We start from the raw sequence: 15,605 nt of genomic DNA, 5'->3' as shown, positions 1-15,605 counted from the left end.
AAATGGTATTCCAGCACCATCGACGATGGACGCAGTAAAGGTCTTACATTTGATAACCACTTATCCTGCTCTAAAAACATGGTACTGAAGCAAACCTGTGTGAAGTTCGCCATACTGGTTACCAGACAGGTGTAGTAACAAGACGGAAAGATCTCCATAAATTAAAAGAGCGTAGTGCACCAAGCAACTGAAGTGCGGTTTATTCGTATTTCAGTTTGTCAGTTGAGTTTTCTCAGTTTCTTTTTCAGTTAAGTAATTTTTTGGTAACTTAAATTCCTTGCATTAAATTGCACCAAGTAAGTGAGGTACTGCGTTTGTTTTTAATATTTCAATTTGTCGGTTGGTTTGTCAGTTAACTTGTCTAGGTCTTTGTCTAGGTACGTGGCATTTTTGAATAAATTAAAAACCTTGTTTGTCAGTCAGTCAGTCAGTCAATATTTAATTCACTTTGCTTGGGTACGGCAAGTGATTAACAGTTGTTATGTTTCAGAAGGTAAATTTTACCTAAAGAAATTTTAAAATCGACGAAAGTTTTGGACGTGGTGTTTTAATCAGTATACATAAAAGGCAGTCTCCCCACTGACTCACTCACTGACTGACCGTCGCTATGGATAGAAATATGAAATTTGCATATGGTGTTAATCTTATAACGTAGGTATAATTTAAAAAGGGATTCTTCAAAACTGCATCCCTAAAGGGGCGAAACCTCGGTTGAAAGGCTTTATGAAAATTTGGATCTAGTTTAGAAATACAAAAATACGTGTTTCAGTATTTTTGGCAATTAAACGCCTGTGGGGGTGGAATATGGGATGAGAGTTTAAATCACGAATTACAACAACCTGAAACTGTGCGAATGTGTTGATGTGATATAGCTGGCATCGTTTAACAAGGGACTTTTCGAAATTCAAGGGGGTGAAATAGATTTTTTCAAACATATCGCTATTAAGGCAATTTTGAACAGAACTACGAAAATTGGTATTTCACTTCTTGGTCAAAAATAAAAACTTACGTGCTTCAACCCCTAAGCAGGTGAGATAAGGGATGAAAAGTTTTATAAAATCAATTATATTTTGTATTTGGCTTTTCGATTAGAAATAAAAAATATGTGTTTCAATGTTTTTGTAAATTCAACTTCTGAGGGAGAGAAACAGTGGATGTAAGTTATAACGGAATTATTTCATTATTAAAGCATTTATTTCATCATCTTAGAGGTTGAAATTCCAAAAACACTGCAGCACGTGTTTTCTTTATTTCTATCTGGCATGTCAAATACTTATTTTCATAATGTTTTCGTAATCAAGTCAGTTCCATTAAAACTTTCATCACCTATTTCACCCTCTTACAAGCTGAATTTCCTAAAACACTGAAACACTATTTTACTTCTAACCAAGAAACCAAATACGAATTTTCACAGATTTAGATCTACAAATACTGTTCTAATGAAATATTTTCATAGCACTCTTCATCCCCTATTTCAAACGCTTAGTGACTGATTTTCTAAAAACACTGAAACGCGAATTTTTTTATTTCCAACTGTGAAACACAGGTTTTCATGTATTTAGTTTTAGCTGTAGTAGTTCTTTAATAATTACTTTTTTTACAAAAAAATTTGATCCCCATTCCGCATAGCCCCATAGGGGTTTAATTTTCAAAAATGCTGAAACACTTTTTTTATTTACAATAGAGAAATCGTATCAATTTTCGTAATTCTAGCTATCAGAATTCGTTTTTGCACAGTTTGTAGATTTACACATGAGCAACGGGCGTAACAACTTAAAAATTCGTATTTGGTTTCTTGGTTAGAAGTAAAATAGTGTTTCAGTGTTTTAGGAAATTCAGCTTGTAAGAGGGTGAAATATGGGATGAAAGTTTTTATGGAACTGACGGATTATGAAAATATTGTGAAGCTGAATTTATGAAAATAAAGAAAAAAATCTGTGCAGACCACACAGCCTACGCGAGCGGAGCAGTGGGCGTCAAACCAGTCTACTGAAAAGTTATTTAAATTTTTTAAGATTTGGTTTTATTGCACGGGTTTACGTAAATAGCTTTAAAAGTTTTGCAAGTAAAAGACTAGAGTCCAATAGATGTCAGTAATTGTGATTTGAAATTAGCAGCCTTAGATTAGTTAGTAAAACAAAGAACTTCTTGTTGAAATAGTGCATAGTACTTCTTGTTCCAGAACCTCTTCTACTCCACAAGCTTGGAACAACCCGGTTGGTTCAAAATTAACTAGTATTTGTCTGGTTAAAACTGTGTGGAATAATTTAAACTGTGACATTTTCTAAAGTACGGACCAGAAATATTAAGTATTTCAAGTATCACATTGATAAATAACACCTCAACACAAATATACGCACTTAATTACTTTCATTTAATTTACTTTAACTTCTTGACAGTATAGATATTTCACTTGTATTATACACCTTTCTCTCAATTTATCTAAACGATGAACAAATCATTTGATTCCCAACGTATTTAAAATCGTCCAATCGGTGGACTTCCTGTCTATCGAAACCCATCTACTCGGGTAACCCATACTAGTCTAAAGACAGTAGCGTGACTCCACCTGTTCAGTTTTGTTGTTTAATCAAATCCATACAGTGCGGAACTCGTGAATCGTTAGCACGCAGTCTATGAAGTAATATACGGCATCGTCTGTTGAATTTTTACGGAATGATGTTAGTGACCTAATTAGTGAGGCATGAAACCTAAAGGTGATATGCAGAGACACTTTATAACAATAGTTATTTGCTTCACTCAAATTTCTCCCTCTGTTCTGATTTTCACCCACCACACACAATAACGCATGCACCTACACAACAAACAAACAAATATGAGCATGCATACAGATATTATAACGCAAAAAAAGTTCGACCGAAAAATACACGGCGATAGTTGACAATACCACAAACAGTGTACACTCACAACCAACCAAAGTTTTTTAAGCACAAAAAAGTGAAATACTTAGGTAAAATGTACTAGCAAATGCCAAAAATCGGGCGTACTGGTGTACATAAAACACAGAGCACATATGTGATAACAGGATGCAAAATTTGTAAACGGGACCGAAAAGTAATATAACTTTACAAAACTTGCTCTCCAGAAATTTGCTTCTTACGTAACTACAACAGACCAACGAATATGTAATATAATAATGGTAATAAAAACACATTTATTACAGGCAAACGACAAACATGTATTACAAGGCACTAAGTATGCTTCGCAAATAAAAAGGGTGGGGTACTCGAATGGCGCCGGCCAAAGTGGCCGAGCGGTTCTAGGCGCTCCAGTGTGGAACCTCACAACCGCTACGGCGGCAGGTTCGAATCCTGCCTCGGGCATGGATGTGTGTGATGTCTTTAGGTTAGTTAGGTTTAAGTATTTCTAAGTTCTAGGGGACTGATGACCTCAGAAGTTGAGACCCATAGTGCTCAGAGCCATACTCGAATGGCGTGAAAACAATTTAATCGTACAGTCGGACATATCCTAGATTATTTATTTATTTTATGGCCTACATTGGACCACTTTAATCAGTATTATGAACTAGGTTCTTCTGATTTTTGCTGACCCAATAGTTTTTCATTCTTTCAGATCATGTCCTTCCCTCCTCATCCGCAATCAGCCTTCCCATTCTCTGTTCGTAATTTTTATTGGTAGTGTGATATGTTTGTCTTGAAGTATGTTGAGCGCGTCTGTCTTGCCTTTCAAATCGTCCATCGTAATCTCCTTAATCTCTGCGATCCATCTAATGCCGCTCTTACTATCCATAAATTCTCAATTATTCTCTTGCTAATTCTATTTTCTGTTGTTCTCACCAAATGTCCTAGGAAAGAGATCTGTTTCAGGTTCATTGTACTTGTCACTGGTTCTATTTCTTTATAAATAGTTTCATTTGAAGCTTTCTACGAACTCCGTCTTTTTGGTATTTTTTATTTATACATGTTCTGGCTATACTTCTTTCTGTTTTGAGTAATCTGCCTATTGCTACAGTGGTGGTTGTTTCAAATATAGTTTCTCTAGCATATATTATTTGAGGCTATGTGACTGTTTTGTAGCGTTTCTGTTCTGTGACTATTCAGAGGCATTTTTCATTATATATGTTCTTGGTAACATAATGTGTTTTAATCAATTTGTTTATTCTAGTCTGCCATGACAGTTTCTCTTAAAGGTTGTTGTATTTAAATTTTTCAATAATTTTTATGTCGTGTTCCCAATTCTAATTTTGTTTGCCAGCCGCAGTTCCGTCAGCATTATTTCTGTTTTTTCAAAAGATATATTTGAAGTCGAATACTCTGGACTATTTCCTGTAATGATTGTATTTGTTGTTTTATTTCTTGAATGTTGTTGGCGAGAAGAGCGAGGTCTCAGCAAATCGTAAACAACTCAGCTTTATGTCGTCTTTTTGTGTTCTAATCTAAATGTTCTTTGAATTGTATTTGTACAATTTCCTCATTATTTATTCAAGGACACAATTAAAAAGATGTGGTGACAGACCATCACCCTGCCTTAAACCAGTTTTTACCAAGAATGATTCAGAAAGTTCCCCTCTGAAGTTAATTTTCGACTTTGTATTTGTTAAGTTAAGCTCTATCAGCTTAATTACTTTTGGCTGGAGTCCGAATTTTTAGCAGTGAGGGTCTATGGACAGAATCATACGCTTTCTTAAAATCTATTAATGTAATTGAGAGAGTATTGTTTCTTTTGCGGTAATAACCCATGATTAATTTAAGAGTAATTATTTGTTTGGCACAGCTGCTCCAAGGCCTGAAGCGTCTTTGATATTTCCCCAGTTCCTTATCCAGTTGTTCTTTGATCCTATTGAGCAAAATCTTAGAAAAAATATTGTAGGTACGGTTCAAAAGGGAGATTCCTCTATAGTTGCCCGAATCACTTTTGTATCATTTCTTACAAAGTGAGTTAATTATAGCTGCGTTCCATTCTCCTGGGAATTCTTCTGTTGCCCACGATAATAATAATAATAATAATAACAATAATAAAGAAGTGAAAAGGAACGACAGAAAATATAAAAATGACGATATTCCATTTTTTTGCATCCATTATCGTAATTCATTGTTAGTTACATCTGATTTGCTCTCCTGCCTCCGTAATTAGATAAACTACAATGGCTACGTGGAACATAAACAGCGTTTTCTGTTCATTAAATATTAAATTTACCATTTTAAGTTACATTTTCTTGTATGACCATGCAGCTAATAACGTCAAAGATCAATAAATAGACAGATATCAGTTAAATCTCACTGTTTTAAATACATTCGTCAATATTTTATTAGGTAGAGGTACTATTTCGCTATCTAAAGTAGTGGCGAAGCTATTTTCCTTCACTTCCTAACTTTCAGTAACCAAGAGAGCAACGTGTACCATTCCCATTTCTCTTCAATTCTTCATTTATATTATTCTTATAGAACTTCGCTAAATGTACTAAAAACTGTGGTCACTAAAGAGGATGTTAATCATTATCTTGCAACACATTGTATTATGGAATTCTGCAAGTATGTAAAGGGCTAAATGTGAAGCATTTATATTCAGTTTTTTAATCACTTGCAGCTATACTGGTTTTGTAATACGTCACTAAAGCTCCTGCGATCGACACGAAGTTATAACCGATTCTTCCACCCTCCCCTGAGTATGTCCTGCAGAATGATAGTACAAGCATGCGAAAAATAATCCCGAAACGTTATAAACAAAATAGAGTCTGGAACTTTGATATTTCCAATAGTATATTTTTGTAATCACCTGGTTTTCTCCTTTAATGGCAATATCAGATTTTTACAATCGTATTTGCTTTTAATCTACTGATTGCGCTGTCCAGGTTTACTGAATGGGCTCCCGTGATGGAAGAACTGTCATTTACACAGTAACTTGTCCGGAAATACTGAACGCGTTGCGGACCCCAGTGCGCTCTTCAGAGGTGTGTGGGTAGACAGGAGAAGTCAGACATGAGAGTCAGTACTCACAGGATAAGCAGGTGCGGCAGCTCAGGAAACGCCCCCACAGGCACCGTCGTCAGCAGGTTGCTACCCAGGTTCCTGTAAACACACAGACACACACACACACGTTGTCACTAAACATACATCGACTCAACACATATAACACACTAGAACAGTGTGAAATGTTCATACCAAGAGACGATTCGTCACTTTCAGATGGTCGTCTCGTCAGATAATTTTTCAACAAAGCCTTTATCAAAGCGTTATTTTGTCTCTGAAAGCCACTGAATTTGTTCAATTTCTCGAAACACATTTATACGGTAATTTGGTGGGAGTACATTAATGTAGACCTTGTTGTTAATTTGTCGAAATAAAACGTGATTTGTTCCACATTCCTGAAGGTTGTCATTCACTGTAGGACCCATACCACACGATGAACGAATGAATCAAAATTTAATTCATGTAATGTAGGTGATACACTATAAGTTAGTTCTCATTTTTTAAAAATTATGAAGTTGCCCTCAACAACAAAACTCGTCTACGACTACGTGTCTCGTTTTCTAATCTGATTCCCTCAGTATCACCTAATTTAACTCATCTACATTCCAGTATCCTTGTTATGCTTTTGTTGATGTTCATTTTATATCCTCCTTTGAAGACACTGTCATTTCACTTCAAATGATCTTCCAAGACTAAAAGCTGCTTCTGATATAATTACAATGTGATCGGCAAATCTAAAAGTTTTAATTTCTTCTCCCTGAACTTTAATTCGTATTCCCAATTTTTCTTTGGTTTCCTTTGCTGCTTGCTCGATGTACGGATATAATAACGTCGGGGCTACAACACTGCCTACCTCTCTTCTCAATCACTGTTTCCCCTTCACGACCCTCGACTTTTATAACTGCCGTCTGGTTTGTGTACAAGTTGTAAACAGTTTTTCGCTCTCTGTATTTTACCCCGGCTCCTTCAGAATTTCAAAGAGAGTGTTCCATTTAACACTATCAGAAGCTTTCTCTACGTTTAGAAAGGGAACCGTAGATTTGCTTTTCCTTAACCTATTTTCTCACAGAAGTGGTAGGGTCAGTATTTCCTCGCATGTTACTACATGTCTCCAGAATCAAAACTATTTTTTCCCGAGGTCAGCTTCTACTAGTTTTTCACTTCTCTTATAAAGAATTCGTGTTAGTATTTGACAACCATTACTTACTAAACCGATAGTTTAGTTTAGTTTAGTTTACATTCTTTTTGAAGTCTGAGGGTACTCCGCCTACCTCATACATGCACACCAAGTGGAAGAGTTATGTCATGACTGGCTCTCCTAAGGCTATCACTAGTTCCGACGGAATGTCGTTTACTCCCGGGGCCTTGTTTAGACTTAGATTTCTTAGTGCTGTGTGAAATTCTTCTTGCAGTATCGTATCACTCACCTCATTTTCATCTACGTCCTTTCTCATTTCTATAATATTGTCTTGACCTCCCCTGTACAGTACGTCTATAGACTCCTCCCACCTTTCAGTTTCCTTTTTTTCCTTAGGACTGGTTTTGCATCTGAGCTCTTGATATTTATACAACTCCTTTTTTTTCCAAAGCCCTCTTTAACTTTCATGCTGGCGTTGTCTATCCCTCCCATAGTGATATATGCTTTTAAACCCTTACATTTATCCTCTAGCCATTGCTGTATAGTCATTTTGCACTTCGTACCAGTCACATTTTTTAGACGTCATATTAATGTTCTTGTCATATTAAGAATTAAGAATGTGTTTATTTAGTGAACATTAAAGCAGTTATTCGCGAAAAAGGAAATAGAGAAAGAAGGGAAGTTCTTGGTGAATGTCTCAATTTCAACATATGGGAAATTGTATTTTCGAATACTGTTTGTAATGATATTTTTGTTAAAGTTGCACCATTTCTAACCAATAAATATAAACAAACAAGTTCCAACACTGCACCAATGTACAGAAAAAGTGAAGCACCCAGAAGACATGGTCAGATGTCATTGTAACTTCGTACACGTACACACCATCGGCGGGTATGTGAATTATTGTAGCTGCAACTCTCCTTGACAGGCAGAACGGCCACCAGAGTGCGTTAGTGTTGTTCGTGTTTTGTATTTTTGTCAGTCCTGGTAGGGTACACAACCGCGTCGGATGTTGAGTGATCACTGTGAAGAACAAGGTGACGCTGTGTACTCATATGAGACCGCTTTATCAGCACTGACCGAGTTTTAAAGTGGACCCACTGTGGGTCTCCATATGGCTGGCTGGTCGAATCATACAACATCCAGATTTGTAGGCCATTCGGATGTGACAGCTACCTGATGCTGGATGTACATCAAGGACATCGTAACTCCATCACATGAGCACCTGTGACCCGAAATCCACTATGTCATCCTGCAACTTCGACTGGAGGCTAGGAGCACCCAGCTCGACTAAGGAGTGACAGTCACGTTCGTAGGCTGCAGTTAATATTACTTTAGTACCTTAATTAACAGTTCTTTGTCATTCACCAACTATGGCTGGACAGACAGCGTCAAATTTAGAACATTATTACTACATTAAAATTAATAAAAAACTGCTATTTAATCTATGAGTCTAAATTGGGTACTATAAAACATCAGTCTAACAATTGGATTACAATAGACATTATAATAATAAGACACACAGTATTAGAACACAGACTAGTAAAATAACAGAGTTGTTTCTGGTTTCACTAGCAATGAGTTGCAGTTCAGGCGGACACTGTATTACTGTCAGAGAAGTATTCTTCTATTTCAGTGTACACAAAATAGTAGTCCTAAATTTTTCGATTGATAATGATTGAATACCACTAGGTAGAGCATTAAATAATTTTACGGCCACCATTGGGAAGCTGTTCTGCGTCGTAGTTAATCGACACCTTGGCCTGTCAATATTGTCTTTGTAGTGAGTGCTGCATTGAACTTCATATCTCTCTCTGTAGGTCTCATGATTTGTCTTTTTATGTACAAAACAGTTGAAGATAGGTTGAATGAAAACAGTAGAACTCCTAGTCTGGAAAAAATTGCTTTGCAATGGCCAGTCTTTTTGCTTCAAGTAACGATCCTAATTGCTTACTTTTGTAATAAAAGCATATTCTTGCGGCCTGCGGAATGGCCACACAGTAACAGCCCTTAGCTGACTGACTGTGGTACATTGCATAGTACACTGTTGATAAATACCGGTGTAGTATAACTCTTTCTACTTTTCTCAAGGAGTATAGGACCCGCGAGAATTTGAAGCATACATGTTTAATGCGTTGTTGCCGGGTTACCTTGGTCTCAATGAAAACGCCAAACGCTCAATACCTTCTATGTCACCCAGTGCTCCAGTCTCACTTAAGCTGCATATGATCCTGTGTTTTGTCTTCATTAATTTTCATCTTGTTCGGAAGGCCTTGATCTCACTGAGCAGTATTCCTGCTAGTCGATTAGCTTGAAGTGCGCTCTCCACTTTTGACAGCAATGTTGTGTCACCTGCAAACTGCAAGTGCCCAGTGGATCCTATGTAACTAAACGCAAATTAAGAACAACAGGGGCCCTATTGCGGATCACTGTGGCACAGCATGTTTTAACTTCTTTTCACCTTATTCTGCTCCTTGCACTGATACATCCTGTCGTCTGTTATACCACTAAACCACAGGCTGGCTTAGGAGTGGTGCCATGGGCTGTTTGATGAATGGCGCCGCATTGTGTTCAATGACGAATCGGGGTTCTGCTCTATCCCGGACAACCTCCGTCGGCGACTTTGGCGGCTACCTGCGGAAAGAACTCACTCTGCAAATGTTTTGGAGATGCCCAGCGGTATTATTCCCTGCGTCTTTGTGTGGGCAGCCAGTGCTTATGAATTAATGTCATGAGTGGTAGCGACTGAGGGAACTCTGACGCCGCACCGGTATGCCATGGACATCCTGCGTCCTTGTATACAGAGTGGCTATAATTAAACTTTCACTACTTGGAAGGGCCACCCATGAAAAAGGAGTGATCCTAGGACAATGAAACTTTGTGGAAACATTTGTAAGAACATGCGGAAGAGAAATAATCAATAAAGCATTAAACGAAACAGTTTAATTTCGGCATGAGAGGATAACATTTGTTAATTGCGTATCATGTTTACGTTCCAGGTTTCACACATTGCTCAATGTGACGACCATTAGCATTCGCAACAGCCCGGAACCGCGCTAGAGATTGGTGTAATGCCTTTTTACAATTATTCGCATCACTTTTCGAACGGTGCACCATGGAACGTTCAGCTGTCGTGACAGCGCATGGACTGCGTGAAGGTCGCATATTGCATACACCATTCTCAGCCATGGTAATACTAACGTCTTCAGCAAATTGTGGTGTAATTCCTGGTCGGCGTCTCCCAGGAGCAATTTCCAAATAGCCGGTTCATTCGAACTTACTGATAATATTCTTCAGCCCCAGTGCAGAAAGAGGACCTCTCCGTATTCTTTTAGAGCGTCGGTGCTCACGTATCGTACAGCCGTTACGCCACGTTCCATGACCACCAGCGGCGTACGCTGGCCCCACATAATGCCACTCTAAAACAGTAGGGAACCTCCACCTTGCTGCAATCGTTGGACAGTGTGCCTAAGGCGGTCAGCCTGACCGGTTTGCCTCCAAACACGTCTCCGATGCTTGGCTGGTTGAAGGCATACGTGAGACTCATTGATCCCAATCCTGAGTGGTCCATTCGGCATGCTGTTGGGCCCATCTGTACCGCGCTGCATGGTGTCGTGGATACAAAGATGGCCTCGCCATGGACGTCGGGACTGAAGTTGCGGATCATGCACCCAATTGCTCACAGTTTGAGTCGTAACACGACGTCCTGTGGCTGCACGAAAAGCATTATTAAACATGGTGGCGTTGCTGTCAGGGTTCCTCCGAGCCATAATCCGTAGCCGGCCGAGGTGGCCGAGCGGTTCTAGGCGCTATAGTCTGGAACCGCGTGACCACTACGGTCGCAGGTTCGAATCCTTCCTCGGGCATGGATGTGTGTGATGTCCTTAGTATTTCTAAGTTCTAGGGGACTGATGACCTTAGAAGTCAAGTCCCATAGTGCTCAGAGCCACTTGAACCATTTTGAACCCAGTCCAGTAGGAGAAAAGTTGTCGTTTGTTTTTGAGGCAGCTTGACACATCGGTAGGTGTCTCACAATGAAAACTATGTAAAAAGTTACTAAAAAGTTACTTAACACTCACACAGGAACGTCGAGCATATCACGACATGTTTATAAATTTGACCAACAGTTTCCTCATCCCATAGATATTTTGAAAGACGGCGAAGACTTAATGGCTGACAGGCGTGTGGAAATGTATAGTAAGGACATGAGGCCATTTAGGAGTATACAAGCCTTCTAAATTTAGAGCAAACATTAATTGGCATAGGAAAAAAATCTGACTCAGTGGATGTAAAAAAACCAGACTCTTGGCAGAATGCAATGTATTGCGAAGGAAGCTTAGTATGAAAGGAAAGCTTATTCTTTCAGACATGTACTTTTCAGACTAACATAATATGAATAATCGACTTAGTGTTCACTAAAATGTATTTGGTGAATTTAGAATGAATTACTTTGGGCACTTAGAATGAACTCAACGAATTCACTATGCACATTCTCGAAAAAGCGCTCAGAGCCATTTGAACCATTTTGAACCATAATCCGTATGTAGCGGTCATCCACTGCAGTAGTAGCCCTTGGGCGGCTTCAGCGAGGCAAGTCATCGACAGTTCCTGTCTCTCTGTATCTCCATGTCCGAACAACATCGCTTTGATTCAGTCCGAGATGCCTAGACACTTCCGTTGTTGAGAGCCCTTCCTAGCACCAAGTAACAATACGAACGCGATCGAACCGCGGTATTGACCGTCTAGGCATGGTTGAACTACAGACAACATGAGCCGTGTACCTCCTTCTGGTGGAATGACTGGAACTGATCGGCTGTCAGATCCCCTCCGTCTAATAGGCGCAGCTCATGCACAGTTGTTTACATCTTTTGGCGGGTTTAGTAACACCTCTGAACAGTCTAAGGGACTGAGTCTGTGATACAATATCCACAGTCAACGTCTCCCTTCAGGAGTGCTGGGAACCAAGGTGATGCAAAACTTTTTTTGATATGTGTAAAATGAAAGCACCGGCATGTGCATGAATGAACGATAATCTTAGACTCGCATTGGTAGTTGTTAGTTTTATTTTCAAACAAATGCAACATTAACAGGTGGACTTTTAGTGGGTTGCTTTAATGCACTTCATTACTGCCTGGTGAAGAGATGGTAGCAAATCTAGGTCCTGTGTGTTTCACATGTGTTGTGGAAGCTCGACAGGCGTTGGTCATTTACTCAACAATTTTAACTACAACAGTCGCTGTCACTTGTAATCATAAAAAGAGTGTTTAGTGATATTCTAGGAGAGGTTAGAATGGCTAACATGGAGTCAATATAAAGTTTTCTGCCGTAGGATTACCCTAAATATCTCCTCTCCCCTAGCGTTCTGCAAAATTAGCTGACCACGTCATGTAAGTTACCTCCCCAGTCAAATTACTTGCTGGTACTTCTCGTTGCTATAGCATAGCACCTTCTTCACCATAGTAAAAATGCTTTATGCCAAAAAAAGTTTCGTTGTAACAGGATACCAGAGTAATGCTAGTTTTATTGTTTCTCTTTCTGCACCTGCAAATTCCGTATTCCATTGAGCGATTAATCGTACCCTCCTCAGACTCGTCCGTTGTGTATGATTACTTGTGGGCCACAGAAAGACATTCCCTCCTACATCTACACTGACGAAACTACAGAAGACTCGCCTGGGGGAATAAAAGTTAAACAACATGTTTTTATCCTGTACGTCGTCTTAGTGTGTTCCTGCGAAATATGTGCCAAGGTGTACCAATTTTAGTCACTTTTTCGAGAAGTACATTGTGGATTCGTTGAGTTCATTCTAAGTGACCAAAATAGTTCATTCTAAATTCGCCAAATGCATTTTAGTGAACAAGAAATCGATTATTCCTTCGCAATACACTGCATTCTGCCACTAGTCTGGTTTTTTATATCCACCGAGTCAGATTTTTTTTCCTGTGCCAATTAATGTTTGCTCTAAATTTAAAAGGCTTGTATACTCCTAAATGGCATCATGTCCTTAGTATACATTTCCACACGCTAGTCAGCCACTAAGTGTTCACCGTCTTTCAAAATATTTATGGGATAAGGAAACTGTTGGTCAAATTTGTAAACATGTCGTGATATGCTCGACGTTCCTGTGTGAGTGTTAAGTAACTTTTTACATAGTTTTCATTGAGAGACACCTACCGATTTGTTTGAAGCTGCCTCATTAACAAACGACAACTTTCCTCCTACTGGACTTGGGCTTCGTTTTGTGACTGGTATGTATTCCCCAATTAGTACACCTCTGGTTCAAAGTGACTATACGGAACTCATTTCTGAAGTCCTCCGTCCTCCCGAAAGCGAGCGTTAACCACCGTACAATTCCACTCATTCTGCCTATATAATTTTGAGGCTACGTGTCTGTGACAACATGATACGTCTTACCTGCTGTCACACCATGCCACAACGACATCTCAGTCGTGCTATTTTTGTATGTTTACTGTTACTATTTTGGTTGCTAGTCTGGTACAGAATTGGAGCATTGTTTTTAGTGCACCTGGTGATGTCACGACGTGAGATCCTTTCACTCCGTGTAGATTTGTGGAATGGGGAATGGAGATATCTTATGCGACCGAGGGCGCCAGCAAATACATTTGCTTTGATATTAATTTTGCATATGAGACAACCTCTTATCGATGGTTCAAGTGACTAGAAACTCACTGATGTGTAAGAGCTGTGCAACTGCGAAGTCTGTGTTGGTGGAACTAATACGTACAACATACAGGCTGAAAACAGCCTAATACTCGTGACGTAACTAACCGTAAAATTAGGCGTCAGAAAGCACCAAATCTTCGGACAAGTTTTAACTGTGATAGGAAATGAGCATGTTGAAGAGGACCATTATGGTTGTTGCTACTAACATAAATCTTACTTGTAAACTATTGATTTCATTTAAATACGAGAGTAGAGAATTATTACAGTTTTGTTTTGTTTTTCCAAGCGGCACTTTGGTCTCAGTTTAACTGCAGTTGCGTGTCCACATTCTGTTGCCTGCCACATTTTGCTGGAGACAATTCTTCAGCAGCGCTAGCCACTGTGCTATATCCAATCACGAACGTTTACGGGCAGTGTAAAAAAAAAAAAAAAAAAAAAAAGAGAGAGAGGGAAATGTCGCAACAGGACACCTACACAAGGAACGTCAATGACAATATGGATTCGGCTATGGATGCAGAAACACCTTCAAGAATTCAAGTTGATGTCTCAGTGATATTCTTAGTCTACTCAGTGGAATGCAGCAGCCAGCAATGGCTGATGTTGCAGCCGACACAGTTTCGTTGTGAATCAGTGTAGTGTATTGTGCTTCCTATAACTTCTTTCAACGCCAGTAGCCTAACAAAGTGAGGACACTGACCGATGAACAACAGTTCAGTATGAAGTTTTATATACGATTCGCTACAACACTTATACCGTCCCCGATGTCATCTTCCAAATGCAAGCCACCACAATTCAACGGAAGAATGTAGAAGAATGTAGTCTACATCATACTACTTCTGTTCACACCCATCAACAAAGTACACACACTCTCTGACATGGTTGTTTAGCATCCCTAAGTGCAGAACATGAAAGGATGTATACCCTAACGCGTACAAAGTTCCCAGATATTAGGAAAATTGGGAATTCCTGATTCGATAAAAGATTGTCTAATACACGCTCAAAACTACACTGAACCGCCAAAGAAACTGATACGAGCATGTGTATTCCAATACAGAGATATGTAAGCAGGCAGGATACGGCTCTGCTGTTGGCAACGCCTATATAAGACAACAAGTTTCTGCCGTGATTATTAGATCGGTTACTACTCCTACAACGGCAGGTTATCAAGATTTAAGTGACTTTGAACGTGGTGTTACAGTTGGCGTACGAGCGATGGGACACAGCATCTCAGAAATAGCGATGAAGTGGGGATTTTCCCTTACGAACATTTCACGAGTGTACCGTCAATCTCAGGAATCCGGTAAAACATCGAATCTCCCACATCGCTGCGGCCGGAAAAAGATCCTGCAAGAACGAGACCAACAAGGACTGAAGAGAATTGATCAACGTGACAGGAGTGCAACCCTTCCGAAAACTGCTGCAGATTTCAATCTGGACCATCAACAAGTGTCAGCGTGCGAACCATTCAACGAAACATAATCGATATGGGCTTTCGGAGACAAAGGTCCACTCGTGTACCCTTGATGACTGCACGACACAAAGCTTTACACCGACATTGGACTGTTGATGAGTCGATACATGTTGTCTGGTCGGACGAGTCTCGTTTCATATTGCATGGAGCGGATTGATGTGTACGGTTATGGAGACAACCTCATGAATCCATGGACCCTGCATGTCAACAGGGGACAGTTCAAGCTGGTGGAAGCTCTGTAATTTTGTGGGGTGTGTGCAGTTGGAGTGACCTGGGACCCCTGATCGGTCTAGATACAACTCTGACAGGTGACACGTACGTAAGCATCCTGTCCGATCACCTGCATCCATTCATGTCCATT

The 15,605-nt window shown here is 39.5% G+C and overlaps 1 protein-coding gene across 1 annotated transcript in view; it reads right to left on the bottom strand.

Moving 5' to 3' along the window:
• LOC124805538 (lutropin-choriogonadotropic hormone receptor-like) overlaps positions 1-15,605 on the bottom strand; it is an 860,476-nt gene that overhangs the window by 432,896 nt on the left and 411,975 nt on the right. The window contains exon 4 of the mRNA XM_047266106.1: positions 5,979-6,050. Coding sequence (XP_047122062.1) covers positions 5,979-6,050 — 72 coding nt within the window. The remainder of the gene's footprint in view (positions 1-5,978; positions 6,051-15,605) is intronic.

Source organism: Schistocerca piceifrons, chromosome 7, assembly GCF_021461385.2.
Source record: "Schistocerca piceifrons isolate TAMUIC-IGC-003096 chromosome 7, iqSchPice1.1, whole genome shotgun sequence".
Lineage (NCBI taxonomy): Eukaryota > Metazoa > Arthropoda > Insecta > Orthoptera > Acrididae > Schistocerca > Schistocerca piceifrons.
This window is presented reverse-complemented; position numbering and strand designations above follow the sequence as displayed.